General features: G+C 32.8%; 1 protein-coding gene and 1 long non-coding RNA gene across 3 annotated transcripts; both read left to right on the top strand.

Moving 5' to 3' along the window:
- The first annotated feature begins 224 nt into the window (after positions 1-224).
- LOC139848003 (uncharacterized) lies at positions 225-3,163 on the top strand. The gene is made up of 5 exons (XM_071837741.1): positions 225-302; positions 611-933; positions 1,423-1,602; positions 1,681-2,209; positions 2,585-3,163. The coding sequence occupies exons 2-5, from the start codon at positions 709-711 to the stop codon at positions 2,599-2,601; spliced, it is 951 nt and encodes a 316-aa protein (XP_071693842.1). The 5' UTR covers positions 225-302; positions 611-708; the 3' UTR covers positions 2,602-3,163.
- A 2,690-nt stretch (positions 3,164-5,853) lies between these two features.
- LOC139847676 (uncharacterized) lies at positions 5,854-9,611 on the top strand. Of its 2 annotated transcripts, none has more exons than XR_011759605.1 (4): positions 5,854-6,037; positions 7,176-7,300; positions 7,460-9,218; positions 9,508-9,611. It is a non-coding gene; the product is annotated as an uncharacterized lncRNA (long non-coding RNA). The 2 variants fall into 2 exon arrangements; XR_011759604.1 differs by having other exon boundaries at positions 7,176-7,285.
- The last annotated feature ends 8,489 nt before the right edge of the window (positions 9,612-18,100 follow it).

The raw sequence follows: 18,100 nt of genomic DNA on the forward strand, positions 1-18,100 counted from the left end.
AACTCGGGTCGAAATTCAAAATTTCAAAATAATAGAGACGTGATTATTACAACGTGTGTAGTTTCGGAATCGGCGTTTTCTCTCTGTCACCGTCAACGTGTCAATTAATCCTGCTTCAATCATGCCACCTCAGCATATACATACATACATAAATAAATAAATTAAATTAAATTAAATATTAAATTAAATTAAATACTTACATAATAATACATCCCTATCTCTATCTTCTTGCTCTTTGCATACATAGTACAACATCCTTACCCCCAATTCATCACTTTTATCATCTGCAACTACGCTACAAGGTACTGCATACATTCCTCTTCTTTTTCTGCTTTCAAAACATCCTTTTCATTGCATGCATACAACCTGTTTGATGATATGTCTAGCTGAAATACTCACTTAATTTCTGCTTTTCTTCACTAGTATGTGTGAAATTTGGAAACTAGTGGGCCATACCTGTAACTGTGCAGGGTCTAAATCTCACCAATTGAATCTTTACTACTAAAAATGACCCAGTTTGGTTCATAGTATGTCTATTTGTAGTCATATACAAGTTGGGCCTTGTTTGATATACTGATTTGATTAGATGTTGAAACTATTGTGGTTGCAGAAGCTTCAACTGAAAGGACTAAACTTCAAGTTCAAAATAGATGGATGCAATGTAGACAATTGAATGTTAGCTAGTGAGATATGTATAGTTGATTAAATATGGTTCATACGATGTTGGTGTTGATAATGAAGCCTTTTTCAGTTTTAAAATTATGTGTAATGGCTAGTGTGAGGGCAATTTGTGTAGTTATAAATACTTGGGTTGAGCTTATGAGTGCTTCTATATACTTCAATGTAAGCATCTTTTGGAAATTTGTGCTTTGGACTGTTTCTTTAATAACGATACCTGTTCGTGCTGTGGTTGCACTACGCAGGGAGAAACAGGTTTGTATACTATCCATATGTACTTATTTAGCTTGTCTTCATAATATGGAAAAAAAGGTCCCCTGATTTTTATCTCCATAATATTGATTCAATTTTTAATTTTTATGAGATGAATTTAAGGTAGTAAGTGATGACATTACTACCAGCTTTCCATAATAAGGTTTTTTTTTTTTTTTTTTTTAGTGTTTACCCCCATCCATTAGTTTCGCCCCATGTCGGGTTGGGTTCAAGTTCCGCCACTGTGTATAGTTCTGCCCTGCCTATTAACTACATCTACAAGTTAACCATCAAATGAATAATATTTTACGATGAAAGTTCCTTGTTACAAAGTTTTCGTCTTTTTCGCCAAAAAGAAGAAAAAAAGGTTCTTTCATTTTCAGATGAAAGTTCCTTGCTATAAAGTTTGTCTTCTTCGCAAAAAAAGAAAAAATGAATAATATTTTTGAAATTTTGGTCCATTTGTTGATATAAATAAAGTTCTGTTTGCAGCTACTGGCACAATTCAGTGAACTACAGGATAGATTGGATTCTGTTGCATGGGATAAAAAGGAACTTGAAGAATATATACGAGTGGCCATCAAAGAGCTCGAAATGACGGAAATTATGTTAGGTGAACTTGAAGATGAACACGATGAAGCGATCCATAAGATCGAACACTTGGAGACCGAAGTATATACGGTTTCATACATTTATTATTAATTTAATTAATGCGTTACGTATGTGATGAAATACTTCTACATTTTACAGTTGCAAGGCGTCAAGGATGAAAACCTCCGATTGAAAGAAGTTCATGGCAAATCACAATGGGATGCTGGTACTCGAGTTGATACAGCCTTTGACTACGGTCAAAAGGGTAAAGACGGAATTACACTATGGAAATCAGATCATTATAAGGGTCTAGCTGACGTGTTGATGCGAAAGCATCAAATCGTACCTGGTGTTGTGAATAAAAGTGTTTATTCAGATTCAATTCTTGATGAAAGAAGGGAAGTTGTGTTTTCACAAAGTTTGTTTAGTGCGATTTTATCAGTGTTAGTTGGAATGATCATTTGGGAAGCGCAAGACCCGTGCATGCCGCTTGTAACGGCTCTTTTTATGGTGGTTGGTATGTCGTTAAAGAGCGTTGTTCAGTTCTTTTTTACCATTAAGAACAAACCGGCATCTGATGCTGTAGCGCTTTTGAGTTTAAATTGGTTCATACTTGGGACTCTTAGTTACCCGACACTTCCGAAAGTCGCTCAATTAGCTGCGCCTTTTTTCACCAAGTTATTGGGAGGTAGTCTTTCTCATTCTTAGGTGTTGTTTGTTTTTCAGTCTGCGGATTTTAATATGTTTTATGTATGCGCACCCGCATAGTCTTTGTTTTGTGAATACATAAGATAAAATAATGTGTTATTTTGTCTGCAAACACTTACAAATATGCTTTTAGGTGTTGCACACATGATTAAATTATTTTGCAAACATACAAACAAACGATCTTCAATATTCAACATACAGAATTTCAGGCCACATCTTCTTTACAGACATGGTCCGCAGATCTTCAGACAAAAACATTTTAAAAAAACAAACAACACCTTAATTTTCTTGAATTGATAATCTTTTATGCTACTCTGCTAGTGTTAACATTAAGTTATTATCATGGTTTTTGCAGGTTGGTTCTGGTTTTGATTGAACCGGTTAATGTTAATGTTACGTTAGCTAGTTTTTTATACTGGGTTACGTTTTTGGGTTTTAGGTGGTGCAAGCCGCTTGTTCTTTGTTCTTTGCTGTGTAATTATCTGTTGTGTATGTAAATTTATAACTGTGCTTTGCTGTGTACTTGTGTATAAAAAGAGGTTGGTCCATTTGCGACCTTTTTCTTGTTGTTTAGTGGGGTGAATATAACTAAATATAGAGCAACTGAAGTAAAAATATAGATGCTCTTTGTGTCATATGTGTGAAGGATATCAAAACAAAAGGAGAGTTTCAGATGCAGATAGAGGCGCGCCGCGGCCTATAACATAAACAAGAGACAAGTCGAAGGAAAACGTCTGTTTCGAATTTGCACTTGGAGGCGCGCCGCAGGTAGTCTGACGGGAAGGAAACTTCCAGAATTTAGTTTACTTGCTCCTCAAGTTGTTGTATGCCTATAAATACACATTTATTGTAACCCTAAACCCTATGTAAAAAAAATATCAATAAAATCACTCTAGTTGACCGCGAACTAAAGCAATCACACCGATTGCATATAACCACGTAATTCTTGTGTCGTTTTCTTTACTTTTCTTTATTATCGTTCGTTTGTTGTTTGTGAGATCACCAAATCTGAATTGGTGATTGTTGTTTGGGTCCATAAATTCTCAACACTTTGATGATTAGAATGACTACTCTCATCGGCTTTACTTATATGAGTTTTGAGTGAGTTGGGCTATTAATGAATTCGAGTTTAAGCTCTTTTATTTTTAATTATAACTAGTGGGGCGACCTGGCGTTTGCGCCGGTTCTTTACCTTTGATTAACATTAATTACGTATATAAATATTTAGAAAGTAACTATTTATTATTTTTTTGTTTTATTTTTCGTTTGTCGATGAAGGACCCAAAATGGTTATGTGATTGATTATCCCTATATACTAAAATGCATGTCAAAAGATGTAGTTCTAGTTTTAGATTTTCGTTTTGAGTTTGCATTCACACTACAAACAGCCTCTCAAATTCGGTTCAACTTACACAACGGCCCCTCAACTTTACACTATTTCAGGGGTAGAAAGTGTAAATATATAATTTTATTAAAATAAAATAAACTAACTCCACCCGAATTATTAACGGGCCCTATCTTCTCGCTCGGTACGAGTTAAATTTTTTCGAAATCACCGTTCAACTCGAAAAAATCTAACGAGCACAACGAGACTAAGTACGCGCGAAACGGACATCGTTAAAAAAAACACTAAATATTTCGGGCTATATTTCATACATATACATACACGTACAACAAGCAACTCAACCTATTAGATATATTAGGTACCAAACAACATATATCCAAATTCGACCGCGTGTTGAATACAACCGCAGCAACGCGCGGTCGAATTTTTTTCTAGTTTGTAATAAGTGTGAAAGTAATTATTCATCATTTTTTATTTTAATTTTCGTCTTGTCGAGAGAAAAGACTCAAATGCTCAATCAATAAAGTGAGACGTACGATTGGTACAAACTATTTAATAAAATAGGAAAAGCTACTGTATGTGTGTGTGTGTGTGTACAACAACAACAAAACCCAATACCACATGAGTGGTGTATGAGGAGGTGAGATGTAGACAATCATTCCCCTATCCGAGAATAAAAAACAAGTCATTTCTCCATCCAGAGTGAAAACACTCTCAGAAGTAGAGAAAGTCATCTCTCTCTCTCTTCGACGGTACCCAGGAACACACCCATTCGGGCAGTGGTCCTGGTAGAGGTCCGTAAACGAATCTGGTAAAACCTCCTTATAGGGTCAATATATACCGCCATTATTGGTGTTCAATTTGTTTAAAGAAAATCATGTCATCCCTAAGGATCGAACTCATGACCTCTCCCTATTCCATGACAAAAGAGGTAATCTTATGACAAAAGAGGTTATCTTATGAATGTTTATTGCTCTACGTATTAATTCTCACTTATTTACATGTGTGCATGATAAAGACGTTAATGATATGTGTAGCACACCCATTCATTCGACCGCGCGATGCTGCTGTGTGCTTGTGTTCGGTTGTTTCAATACTAATGTTATAAATAATGAAAGGTGTCGTCATTGTAATTGTATCATAAGCTAATCAGTATCAATCTGTAACGTGTTCGAATACTACTTTTTTGAGTTGTCGTGCAACGCACGGGCTCTTAAATCTTTAGTATTGGCGAATAATTTGGTTACAATAAACATTATAAGTACTATATTAACATTATTATAGTACTTATAATGCTACTAATAATTTGGTTGCAATAAACATTATAACACTTAGACCACTCCCTATGGTTCCATTACCCGTCATTACCCGCTCATTACCCGTAGTTACTCGTAATGAACCATAGGCACGGATTAGTTACCCGCGTTAGTTACCCGCATTCACCATGGATTTAATGGAAGTGTTTAGGTTAGTTATAGGAATTGTGGGTCCCAGTGACTTTTTATTGTTGGACTTGATACTTTATTGCTTGTACGTTGTATATTAAGAGGAGTATTGTTTTAACCATGATAAGGAGTTTTTAGTTATGAGTTAGTTATAGGATATTGGTGTTGATGTGGCGCTGATGTGGAAGATTAAGAGGATGAATAGTTTAGTTACGATAGGGAGTGGCTTTAGAGATAGTTAGGAGTTTGTACTTTTATCACACCGTTAATTGAAATAACAATTCAAGTCTTCGGTTGCTTTTTAAACTTTCGTGCAACGCACGGGCTCTTAAGTATAACAAATATACTTAAGCAGTTTACCCACAACAATATTTGTGATATTGTCTTTATCAAACTACAACTATGTTTAAAATTTCATAATAGTACTAATGAATACATTACACGCATTTTTTAATTGGCACACATATGATCTTTGATGACAACCATAACATTTTCAATAGTTATGATTTATATAATTTTGATACTGTCATTATCATTCTGTTACATTATATAACCTTTGACATTTTAAATTTATTTAACTAAGGAGTACCCGTGCAACGCACGGACTCTTAAATCTAAGTATATATATATATATATATATATATATATATCTTTTATTTATATATAATAATAAAAGTTAAAATAGGTCATTTTAAAAAGCCCAAATAAATCTTAGCCCCCCATTAAATTAATTATTAATGATCTACATCTTTAATTTTTTCGTAATCTTACTTATGAACTAATAATCCTAACATTGAATTGTTTTACCTTTACACACACAAAAGTGGAGGCCTCTTTTATAATTTTGGGGGTTTCCTCTAACAAAAAAAACCCTATTTCCTCTAACAAAAAAATACGACTCTCAAAAAACCCTAATGTTGAAGATAAACGATCCTGATAATCTCCGTTTCAATCCAGTCCCAAATTTAATCATCAAATCGTCATCCAATCGTTCGTATTAATCTGATGGTAAATTATGGTAAGTAAGAATTCATCTTCTATATCAAAATAGTTTTTTTTTTTTTTTTGCTTTTTAAATTAACCTTTTTTTGTTGTTGTTGAAACGTTTAATGGAACGAGTAGTATGATTGGATATAATAGTTAATTTTATTTCTTTGAAATTTTAGATACATGATTGGATTACTATGTTTTTTTTTTTTTTTTTTTTTTTTTTTTTTTGTAGAAGATTTGGATATGACAGAATTAAAGGCTTAATATGCAAAATATCATATGTTTAGGATTTTGGTTTTGGCCTTTCGTATAAATCTATATCAGTTATCGTGTAACACTTTTATAATAGTATAATAAAGTGGTTTGAATTGAATCATTTTTTGATGTTCATAAGTTTTTAATGAAAGTGAATAAGGTCATGATTTATAGTTGTATTAAATTGTAATCTGTTCCTCATTCCTATATCTCATTCTTAAAATCATGTTAGTGTCACTGTAATTGAAAGAATAGCTAATGTGTAGTGGTCATCATTCGAATTAGAAACTTAAATTTAAGATGAACGAATCATGTGATATATCCAAGGTTGCAGAAATCGGTTCTCGGGGAGTTCTCCGCAGGGCCTCCAAAACGAGAACTCGGAGAACTCGGGGAGTTATCGGCGGTTGACTTTCATTGACTTTTGAAATTTTACCGAGTTTTTTCGAGATTTGACCGATTTTCTGGAGATTTGACCGATTTTTTCGAGATTTGACCGATTTTTGGTCATTGCCCGATTTTTTGGCCGATTCCCAAACGAGTTCTCGGCAGAGAGGTCAAACCGATTTCTCCCCGAGAAATCGGCCGAGTTTTCCGATTTTTGCAACACTGGATATATCATATCATATGAAACTCTGAACTATAATGATCCTTAAAATTGAATCGTGTTGATGTATCAATATTCTCCTCTCCATATAAACCATCTTTAGATGTTATTTAAAAATATTATAAATACATTCAAATAAGCAGGCAATAGAATGACTGTACAAATATTTGACACTCTTATTAGTTATGACTTTAGTTATTCAAAATATAATGTAATGTTAGCAATGTAAGATAAGATATATAAGATAAGAATATAATGTAAGTGTAATCAGATAATGTCTTCTGATTAATTATGATTTTTGAAGCTTTTTGGCTGCACTTTTGGTGTTCAACGTAATGCCACTGAAAACTTTATCGATTGTATTCGCCGAATTGTTCCAGGTGGTAGACTGTCTGTCGTACCCCATGTTCCGAGGTACGGTTGAACAAGGTTATTAAACATAAAATCTTTCCTTTTCATATTGTTATATGTATATAAGATATATAAGATTGGTTACCTCAAGTACAAAAGTTCTATAACAGATATGGTTGCTTAAGTATTGTTTGATATGATTTTTTATGTTTTATATATAAATTTTGTATGTTTCAGATCTTCGGGCTTGCAGTGGAGCTTGTGGGATAGGTCACAAATATGTTTATTTTAATGAATGCAAACGAAAGATTAGACTGTTATTTAAATTACTACTTGGTGCAATAGGGACGTTCTTTTTTGCCGAAAAAGGTAAAGGTGGCTAGATGGGTGGGCCAGGCGGATAGAGTGACAATAGATTGACGGTCAAAAGGGGTTGAGTTGGATTGTTATTTCGTTGAACTCCTTGTCCAAATTCTTTTGAACCCTACATATATTTACTGCACTACATAAACTTTTAATTTTGTTGCAAACTCTAAATTTTTTAATCATAGTTACAATTTTGTGTATAAAAATCGATTTAGATAGTTTAAAAACATCAAAAAAAATACTTTAGATGACCTTCAACCCGCTTGACCTTTATTTTTTTTACAAAATATCAAAATGTGACCATTTGATCTGTTGGAGTCAGATTATAACCCAAATCATTTTGTTCTCAGGTAAATAACTTACAAAAGTCACTTGTATTAAAAATTGTCATGGTGTATAAGTTAACTTCATTATTTTCAGTTCAACTTCGTTACTGCTACATAGTTTTGTGTCGAAATTACCATAATTGATCTCCCAATTTGAGGTTAATTGTGTAAAGTGTGCTGTGCGATCATGTTAACTTTGATTATGTTCAGAAACCCTCGAAACCAAATGTATAATATATAGAATCCATGAACAAACTAATGATTACTAATGTTTCATGTTCATTTCATTCAAAGAAAATGGTAAAGATGCTTAGCTGTACTGGTTGGAAGGGCAACACGATATCGTCGGGCCATAGGCCCTTTGGTACCAAACCTGATCCTGGACTGCTTCATTATTAGGTATGTAATTACTTAAAACTCAAAAGTTAGTTAAACGTAAACTATCGAATCGTTCCGAACTTTGACCAAGTTGATTTACTAAACGAATCAGGGTGTTATTGAAAAACAATATAATCAAGTCTATTTATTTGCTTTCGAGAGATTAATTCAATGTGATGAATCCTTCATAGATGGCTATAAGGGATTCTTGTCCTGATTATATGTTTGTAGGTTTAACATGATCTTCTTTTTTTCTTGATTTATTGTCATTCTTATATATGTATATATATGTGTAAAGGTTTTTGTTTTTAATTTTTTGTGTTAAAGGGTTACTGTAGCTCCAGGAGCTCCAGGATTGTTTTTTGAGGATTTGGTGCCAAAGGGTTACTGTAATTCTTGGTGTTTTTTGTGTGATCGTGGGATTGGTGTTAAAGGGATACTGTATTAGTCTCTTGATCAACCATATATGTCAGGGATTAAAGCCTGCCCAACCTCCATCTTTGCAATTTATTTTTCCAGATGAAAAATGCACAATTGTTCTTGATTTATCTTATTTGTTTAAGTATATAAGGGTTTTAATGATGGGAGGTGATACTAACACACCAGTTTTTGATCCATACACATTTTTTACAATAAAACTTACAATTATATCCTTAGATTTATCTTGGGACTTGAATTTCTATTATTGTAAATAAGGACATAATAGTCAATTAAGTGTGTACGGATCAATATTGTGTGTGTGAGTATCATCTCCCTTTAATGATTTGTTGCTCTTGATATATAATTTTTGGGTGCAGGGGCCTAATAATGCGATGTAGAAAGTTTCAAGGTATACATTTTAGTATAAACAATGCTTGGGAAAGTCTGTTAATTTTTCAATGGACATATGTATATTTGAACGCTATATTCATGACTAAGGAAATTTGGTATGTGTTTTTGTTCAATTTCGTCCTAACAGCTCTATTACATTTAATGTGTAGAAAAATGATCTAGATTATTATTTGGAAAAAAACAACTGAGAAGGATTTTACGCTGTAATTTATCTTCAGACGCCTTTATAACCTTCTTTCGCATTTTATTAAATTTTAGATTTGATCATTTGACCCGTAACATTTAACAAAACCCAATTTTGCGTTAAATTGGTATATCTCTTATATAAGAGTATGTCAAATACTTTGTTTGACAATAAATATGAAATTTGTGCTCTTTTAACAGCCCGGTAATTGCATCCCAACTGCTACTTGTAAATGAAGTGATTCGTGCACATCGCAACATCAGAAAGCCGACTTAAGCTGAGATTGTTAGATAGAACATAAACATCATGTAATTCATTAATATAAATATTAGGACATGAGGGATTAGGATTACTTGTGTTGAGAGAAGATGAAGCCATAAGAACACAACTAGCATGTTTCATCTTCTACTTGATCCTCTCCTTTAGTGATGGATTAGAGTAATTGTAATGTGTTGTTTTTTTTTTATGTAAACTAATGAGGTGTGCATAAGCCTCTATTTATAGGAGATGTCAAGTTAGGGATCAACTCCCATACATTAAGGAGAGTAATCTCAATAGTCTCCCATCAAGACATATTAAGAACACTTCATTATGATATTTATTAGATACACGGATGTTATGCGAGGTGTATACAAAATAGTTATAATTTTACTACAAAATACTATTAAATACGATACAATTTTACACAAGTTATTTATTTATTTATAGATTGGATATACCTAAACTTTGCTACAACACTTATAGGCAGTGTACCTAATCGTACAGTAGTGTAGTTTTTAGTAAGTCCGGTTCGTTCCACAGAGATCTTTAGCCAAGTTTAACGCTATATTTTTAAAACTATATTTGTAAATATATATATATATATATATATATATATATATATATATATATATATATATATATATATATATATATATATATATATATGTATATGTATATGTATAAAAGTAGTATTATTATTATAAAAGGGGGATTTTTACCGTTTAATGACCGGTTTGTCGATTTTAAAACTTTAGTCACAGTTAAAACTTAATGTAAAATATTAAAACTAAATATAACTTAATTTTAAGCGTAAAGTAAATAACGATAATGAAATTGCGATAAAATAAAATGACAATAAATAAAGTGCGATAATTAAAAAGTACGATAATTAAAAGTGCAATTAAATACAATGATAGTAAATAAAAGTGCGATAATTAAAAGTGCAATTAAATATGAAATATATAAATTATGCTTATTTAAACTTCCGTAATCATGATGTTTGACGTGTTGATTTTAGTTTAATACCATGGGTTAATTATCCTTTGTCATGGATTATTCAATATGTCCGTCTGATTTTTATCCATAACAGTCCATCAGTCATAAATATAAAGTGCGAGTGTCCTCGTCAAATTATCCTTATATCCGAAGTCAAATATTCCAACTAATTGGGGACTTAAACTGTAACAAGGTCTTAATACTTTGTTTAATAATTACACCAGGATATCGACTGCGTGTAACCCAAGGTTTTAATACTTTGTTAACAATTACGCCAAGTGTCCTTGTACATAATTCACCCATGTTTTAATAAGTCCATTGACTATTAATCCATTCCCGTGTCCGGTTAAATGAACGATTATTAGTACTTATAAATATCCCGCCCATCGTGTCCGATCGAGTGTATATGGTTATTTATAGGTACGTCCAATTGTAAATCTTTATATTAAATTAACAAACTATCATTTAATTAAACAAATATAAAGCCCATTAATAGCCCATAGTCTAATTTTCACAAGTGTCGTTCTTTTATCCAAACCCCAATTATGGTATAAAGCCCAATTACCCCGTCTTTAATATTTTAGCCCAACATCACGATTACTTCGGCTTAAATAAGCATAATAATAACTTAGCTACGAGACATTAATTTAAAAAGGTTGAACATAACTTACAATGATTAAAAATAGCGTAGCGTTACACGGACAGAATTTCGACTTACACCCTTACAACATTCGCTAACATACCCTTATTATTAGAATTAGAATTAAAATTTAAAATTAAAATTAAAATTAATATATATATATATATATATATATATATATATATATATATACACACACACACACGAGTGAGAGATAGATAAAGAAAAAGATGTAAAAACTGGCCAAAACACGCGAAATTTATAGCACCTCAGCTGCTACAGGTGCTCATGCGATCGCATGGCTTTTGGCCTTCCTGGCCATGCGATCGCATGACTTACTTTTCCAGCTCACATGATTTTGTTTACTTCTTGCCGACGATTTTATAAATATAATATAATATATATATAATTTTAAGAATTAATTATATATTATATTATATTCATGTGCATAGTTGACTTGTAATTTTTAGTCCGTTGCATCGAACGTTGAGAGTTGACTCTGGTCCCGGTTCCGGATTTTCGAATGTCCTTGCGTACAATTTAATATCTTGTATTTTGCGTTTTGCGTCTTGTACTCTTGTAATTTTGAGACGTTTCTCATCAATAATTTGAACCACTTTGATTGTACTTTGTACTTTTGAGCTTTTTGGTCGTTTGCGTCTTCAATTCGTCGAATTTGTCTTTTGTCTTCACCTTTTATTATTTAAACGAATATTACTTGTAAATAGAACAATTGCAACTAAAAGCTTGTCTTTCTTGAGGGATAATGCTATGAAATATATGTTCGTTTTTAGCATTATCAAATATTCCCACACTTGAGCATTGCTTGTCCTCAAGCAATATAGTCTTGAAATAAAAATACTAGAATCACTTCTTTATTCTTCACACTTTGTACATCAGTGATTTCTATACAGCGGTATGAACAATGGTAGTAACGTTGTGGTTTACAGTCCCACTTGACTATAAAAATTTAGATCCTTTAGGAAATTAGATCTTTATGAAAACATTTGATCTTTTGAAAATTAAATCTAGCTTTTACCCTAGATAAGTTTTCCGGAATAACCCTTCACCGGTGTTTGCAAAATTGTTTTTGTGAGTTTTGTGGGTTTCAGATTTGAAAATTTTAGCTCAAAACTTGCGGTTTTGTGTCACCCACTTGCTAACCTTGTATAGGGAAAGCAACACGTCGAGTATACTTGCTCCGTATATTACCTTTCGGTAAACTACCGTCCGGTTGTAAAGGAAAGCGTTGAACAAGCAACTGTTAAGGCAATGTCCCCTGACATGCTTTTAATTATGGTCTATATCGTGTCGGATGCAATTACTATCCTTTGTAGGAGCAATAGTAAAGCTCACCCTATAATTTTTCGGTCTGGCACAAGATTCTTTCTTTGACCATGCTATGCAACCACCGTTCTTACGGTTGACACCCGATTTGGTTCCAGTGACCTGATGAATTCCAGATGAATTCCCAGGATTTTACGTTCAATGGTAATGAACGCATTAAAAATGGGTTTTCAGAAAACAAATCGGTTTGTAATTTTGATCAAAATATTTTCTCGTTCAAGCTCGAGTTTAGATATCATTGAATTCCATGAGTTTGAATTCTCAATCTTTAAGGTCAATCTCAAGGATTGAGTAATATCAGTCTTAAAGCTGATTTTTTTGATCTTTAAGGAGATTATCCTTTCTGGGGATCTGATTCATTAGTCTTATCAAGCTAATTTGCACGGCGCCCTTCCCATTTTACGAGACAGATCCTCTCATGGTTAAGATAAGTCTGACCACTTGGCGACCCTGTTTGATGCTGAGGTCCGTGGATTTCCAGCTGATTTTCAAGAAAACTTTTCAAGGTTTTTCGTAGACTCTACAACTGGTCTGGACGACAACTTCCTGACCTAAATCAAGAAGCGTGTGTCTTTTTCGGAAGACTTTACTTCCTTTTAATGATGGAATTGATTCATCGTGTAGATCCATCTTTCTTTCAAATATATTACTATTTACCGGGTAAAACGGATAAAATTGTCCAAAACAAAAGTATCTTCAGTTATTTGTACAAAAATATGTGATATATGTTTTAAATAACTTGGTAAATTTTTTCCACACTTGGCTTTTATTTTCCTTTCTTTGCCTTTTTATTGTCCTCTATTCCATTTTAAATGAATTATAACATTTTGGGTTGTTTCTCAATTTATGTTCTTTCCGAGGTAACAATAATTTCGGTGTTAACACCTAGTTTTATCGTTCATAAATATGTATAAACATGATTTTGAGTTCATTTAATTGAAAATTTTGAAAATTTTAACTAGAATTGGGTAGTCAGTATATAAGACTAGGGCTGTTCTTTATTATCAGAGGGCACTAGATTCTAATACAACTACTGCGTTACTAGTATTTTTAATGGTAACCAAGTGTATAAGTTAATTTTGTTTTTAAAAATCCGAAAGAATTTAACCCCTTCCCACACTTAAGATCTTGCAATGCTCTCATTTGCAAGAAATTAGTAACAATTTACATTATTGAGGGTGATTAGCATAGAAAAATGATTAAATTTTACCAAAATTTCCAAACATATTGGCATTTGTTTGTTGAATGATAAATGGTGCACATCATTTGTTCATTCCGTCTTGTTGTTACAGCACATTTGTTTTTCGTTTTGTCGTCAAAATTAGTAGCTTTTGCTGAACTTAATGCCAGTCTTTGAAAATGCGTTGTTTTACCCTGTTGTATACAATTGACAATATACATACATACAAATATAAACATGCATGGTAATTTTAAATGGGACTTAAAATCCCACTTTCAAATCAAATATGAAATATTAGTACAACATAATAAAAATATTAAACATTACAATAAAAGTATCAATATTTGTATGCTTAAACATAAATAAATAAATAAAAAATAATAAAAAGATAAAAATCATAAAAATCACCAACGGAACTATATCAATCTGGATAGGGGTTCCAGTTCATGTCATCGGTCGGGTTCCATGGTTGGTGATAGGTGTATTGGTAGGCATGGTTAGGGTCGTAGAGAGTATATGGTGGTCTCATCTCAGGCTGATGTGGAGGATAGTAAGCAGGTCGGGTCGGTACGTAGTGATCTTGAGGTGATAGCCGACTCATGATCTGACGCTGATGATAGTCCCATCTATAATGCTGTCGTTGCCTAGAATGCTCGTACTCATTCCGGGCTTGCCACTGCTCGTACCGTCTATGTCTCTCCTCGTTTGTCATTTCTACCTCATCTACACGCTGGTAGACGTCAGTCATAACCTCCCTAATGACATCCCTAATGTCATCTGCTTCCTCCATTTCCTCATCTGAACCTCTCTCTACCTGAGGATGATTACCAACATATGGTATTGCCTGATTGCGTCTACTCTTCAATACCTTAGCACCCTGATAGACCTTCAATCCTAAAGGCTCAACCTGTTCCCTACATACCAAAAGTGGACCTCCTTGATCCCTATCTACACCCAAATACTCTCCAATGAGAGTAACAAAAATACCTCCTCCTATTATTCCCCCTTCCTGTATTCCGTCCAACATCTTAGACAAATAAAAACCAACACAGTAAGGGATATTAACAAAGCCTCTTGGGTCTCGAATACACTTTAGGTAAAGGTAAAATAAATCATGTAAGGTCATTTTCTCCTTCTTGTGACCTCTCTGTGTAATCGAGTTAGCCAGAAATCTATGAATTATACGAAGCTCGGCTATGTGAATATGTAAATAGGTATGTGTTCCTGCCCGCCCAAAAACATTAAAATCTGACATACGCCTCCAGACGGCGTTAGCATCAAAATTCCTATCTACCCTTTCACCATGATAAATCAAATTCATACAATCGAGTAGTAGTAATTCAGTGGGCGTATATATCTATAAAGCCCTGGCCATGTCCAGCATGGACATCCTGTACATCCTACGGCCAAGTATAAATCTAAGAAAACTTCTATCATCTAACCTATCTACATCTGCATTTAACGCTATAGTACTTATAAGCTCAACACACCATTCCTTATATACAGGTCTACGAATGGTGAATAAACGTTCCCAATCGGGAAAAGAAGAGCTGCCATACCTTTGGATCAAATGCTGTCTAACTGAGTTAACAAGTTGGACCCTTTCCAAAGGCTCCCAATCGATTACCCTTGGTACTTCTACATTTTTCGGTACCAGTTTGAATTTATTACTTTGATATGTTGGGTAATCTTTCCAGCTTCGATCAAATCTTAGATTAGGATGCAACTGTTCTTCATGAATTGTTGGGTGAGCTACTATCGGATGCATCGGAAATACTACGTAAGCATCAACATATTCTTGATGCGGATCATAATAAGGTACGTGTTGATCAGGTTGTTATTGTTGTTCCTGTTGTTGCTCCGGTTCATATTGCATTTCTGGTTCAGGTTCTGGAGCAGGTTGTCTAGATGATGTTGATGCACCATCAGTATTAGTAAATCTCTGCAAAACACATTAAACACAAAATTTGTGCATCCAAATATGCATTAGTGTTAGCAAAATAACAAATTAACACAATTACAATAACATGTTCAATCAAAATTAAACTTTTACACATTTTCACAATTTTAACAATTCTACACTTTTTCAAATAAGCATATATGAAAATGTTTACAAAGTTCATAAGCATTTAACTCAAATAACATGTTAAAACAACCATTACTAGCAATTAAATAAGTTTCAAATGGCATTTACATCAATTTAATCAAGTTCATGAATTTTATACCTAAAAAGTCCACTTTAATTCTCAAAAATCATGTTTAGGAGCAAAGTTTGGATCATTTAACTACCTAAACATGTTACACTATTTAATTTAGCAATAATTCATGAAAAAAATGCCATAACCTGTTTATATCAAAAAGCCCCAAATTGCTCAAGAACACTAACCCTAGATTCCTAAAAATTTTGAGGTTTTTGGCTTCAAATCATGTTAAATAGCACCAATCTAGGTTATACATGCATAATATACTAACAATTTAACTTTAATTACACTAGAAATTAACAAAATCAAATTAGGTAAAATATTGATAAAAATCACAAAAACTAGAAAATTTATGAGTTTAGGGGAGTAATTTTTACCTTCTTTGAAAAGCTTCTGAACAATTTCATGATTAGAGCAAGAAATTTGACGAATTACGGTGAAAATTTGCGAATTTTAGAGAGGTTTTTGGGGTATTTTCGTGTGTGTGTGTGTGTGTGTGTTGGAAGTGAGGAGCAGCAGCAGCGACTGCCCTTTTTGATCCTGGCCTGATTTCGGTCTCCATGCGATCGCATGGATTTGAAGGCCAAACCCCATGCGATCGCATGGGGGTCTGGTATTTTTTTTTATTATATAAAACCTTATACTTATTAAAACAAATAATTAATTAAATTTTAAAAATTTTGTTTCTTTTTAGGAGTGAGGGCGTTTCGGATCGTTGTCCTAGTCCGTCCCTCGACAAAATTTTAAAAATTTGTCACGTTTTAAGCGTTGTTTTAAAAGCAAAGATTTTTGGTTTTTTTTTTTATGTTTTTAGAATACTTTAATTCAATAAGATTAAAAATAATGATAATAAAAGTTCTCGTCCCTCCCTTGGGTAAAGCAATTTCGATTCAACGACCTAGTTTTCAACTCACGACGAATTTTAAAAAGCATATTTTTAACTTAGTGAAATAAAGTAAATTTTTGTTTTTAAATTCACACCAAACTTAAATTTAAAATGCATAAAATTAAAAATTCATATAAATATCATTTTTATACATACAAACTTATATTAAAAATATTAATTTTTCAAATATTTACAAACTTAAATATATTGATTTTAAAAAGTTTACAATATTAATTTAACATTTATATATTAATTTAAAAAACATGGTAAAAATTAAAAATTAAAAATCTTTTTGGTCTTTTATCCCACTTTAATCAATCAAATATTATCAAAAATATACGCCCTTCTTTTCGGTAAAGTAATTTCGGTTCAACGACCTAGTTTTACTCTTGACGAATTTTTGAAATATTTTGGGTTGATTGATTAAAGATATTTATACCTTAAGAATAAACGGTAAATTTCGAAGTGATGTAATAAATTTTTGTATGATATCAATAATTTCTGTTACGCATACCTAATTTTATTGAATACCAATTTAATACTTTATAGCGAACGATTTAGCGTTTATTATCAAAAGGTTAAAAGCAATAAAAAAAATAAAAACTGTACATACTTACCTATGAGAAAGAATTCTCAGAGACCTGCTTTAGCCGACTCATAGGAGAGTCGTGTGATTTGGTTCTCCATAGCTACGTAAGCATAACCTCAAATCTTCAATATCTTTTCCTCTAAACATATGAACGGTCCTTCTCTGCAGAGAGTAACAAATTCGGTATTTGAATATATTTGATTATTTGAACATTTACCTTCGTGTGACCATTTTCCGCATTTGTAACATCTTTCAAGGTGTCGTGCTCTTCTTTTCGTTGCGGATCTTGATTTTCCTTTACCAAAATGTATCTTATGATGATCTTTTCTGAGTTCTTTCCTTACTTCGTCATATCTGCTTCTTATTACTGACACCAGGTCACTCGGAAGTGTGTCATTATTACGTTTAGTAATCAAAGCGTGTAGCATTAGACCATGGTTTAGATCAAAGGAATTCTTCATCTCGTAAAACCTAAAAAAAAATTCAGAATGGGGGAAGAAGACTAGTTCTTTAGGGTCTGCTAGGTAAAGACCATTCGGATTCCATTCTTAGAAACTACACGAAAACAGAATATCTAACTCTAACAGAAATATATATTTTCCTTAAAAAACTTGATTCTCCCCACACTTAGTTAGCTGTGGTGTCGAAATTGTGATTAACTTCATCTTCAACTTCCATTGGATTATCTATGTA

Source organism: Rutidosis leptorrhynchoides, chromosome 5, assembly GCF_046630445.1.
Source record: "Rutidosis leptorrhynchoides isolate AG116_Rl617_1_P2 chromosome 5, CSIRO_AGI_Rlap_v1, whole genome shotgun sequence".
NCBI lineage: Eukaryota > Viridiplantae > Streptophyta > Magnoliopsida > Asterales > Asteraceae > Rutidosis > Rutidosis leptorrhynchoides.

Coding starts and splice junctions, on each gene's coding strand:
- LOC139848003 (XM_071837741.1), top strand. CDS start 709: ATGGTTCATACGATGTTGGTGTTGATAATGAAGCCTTTTTCAGTTTTA. Junction 934..1,422: donor CACTACGCAGGGAGAAACAG/GTTTGTATACTA, acceptor TTCTGTTTGCAG/CTACTGGCACAATTCAGTGA. Junction 1,603..1,680: donor TCGAACACTTGGAGACCGAA/GTATATACGGTT, acceptor TACATTTTACAG/TTGCAAGGCGTCAAGGATGA.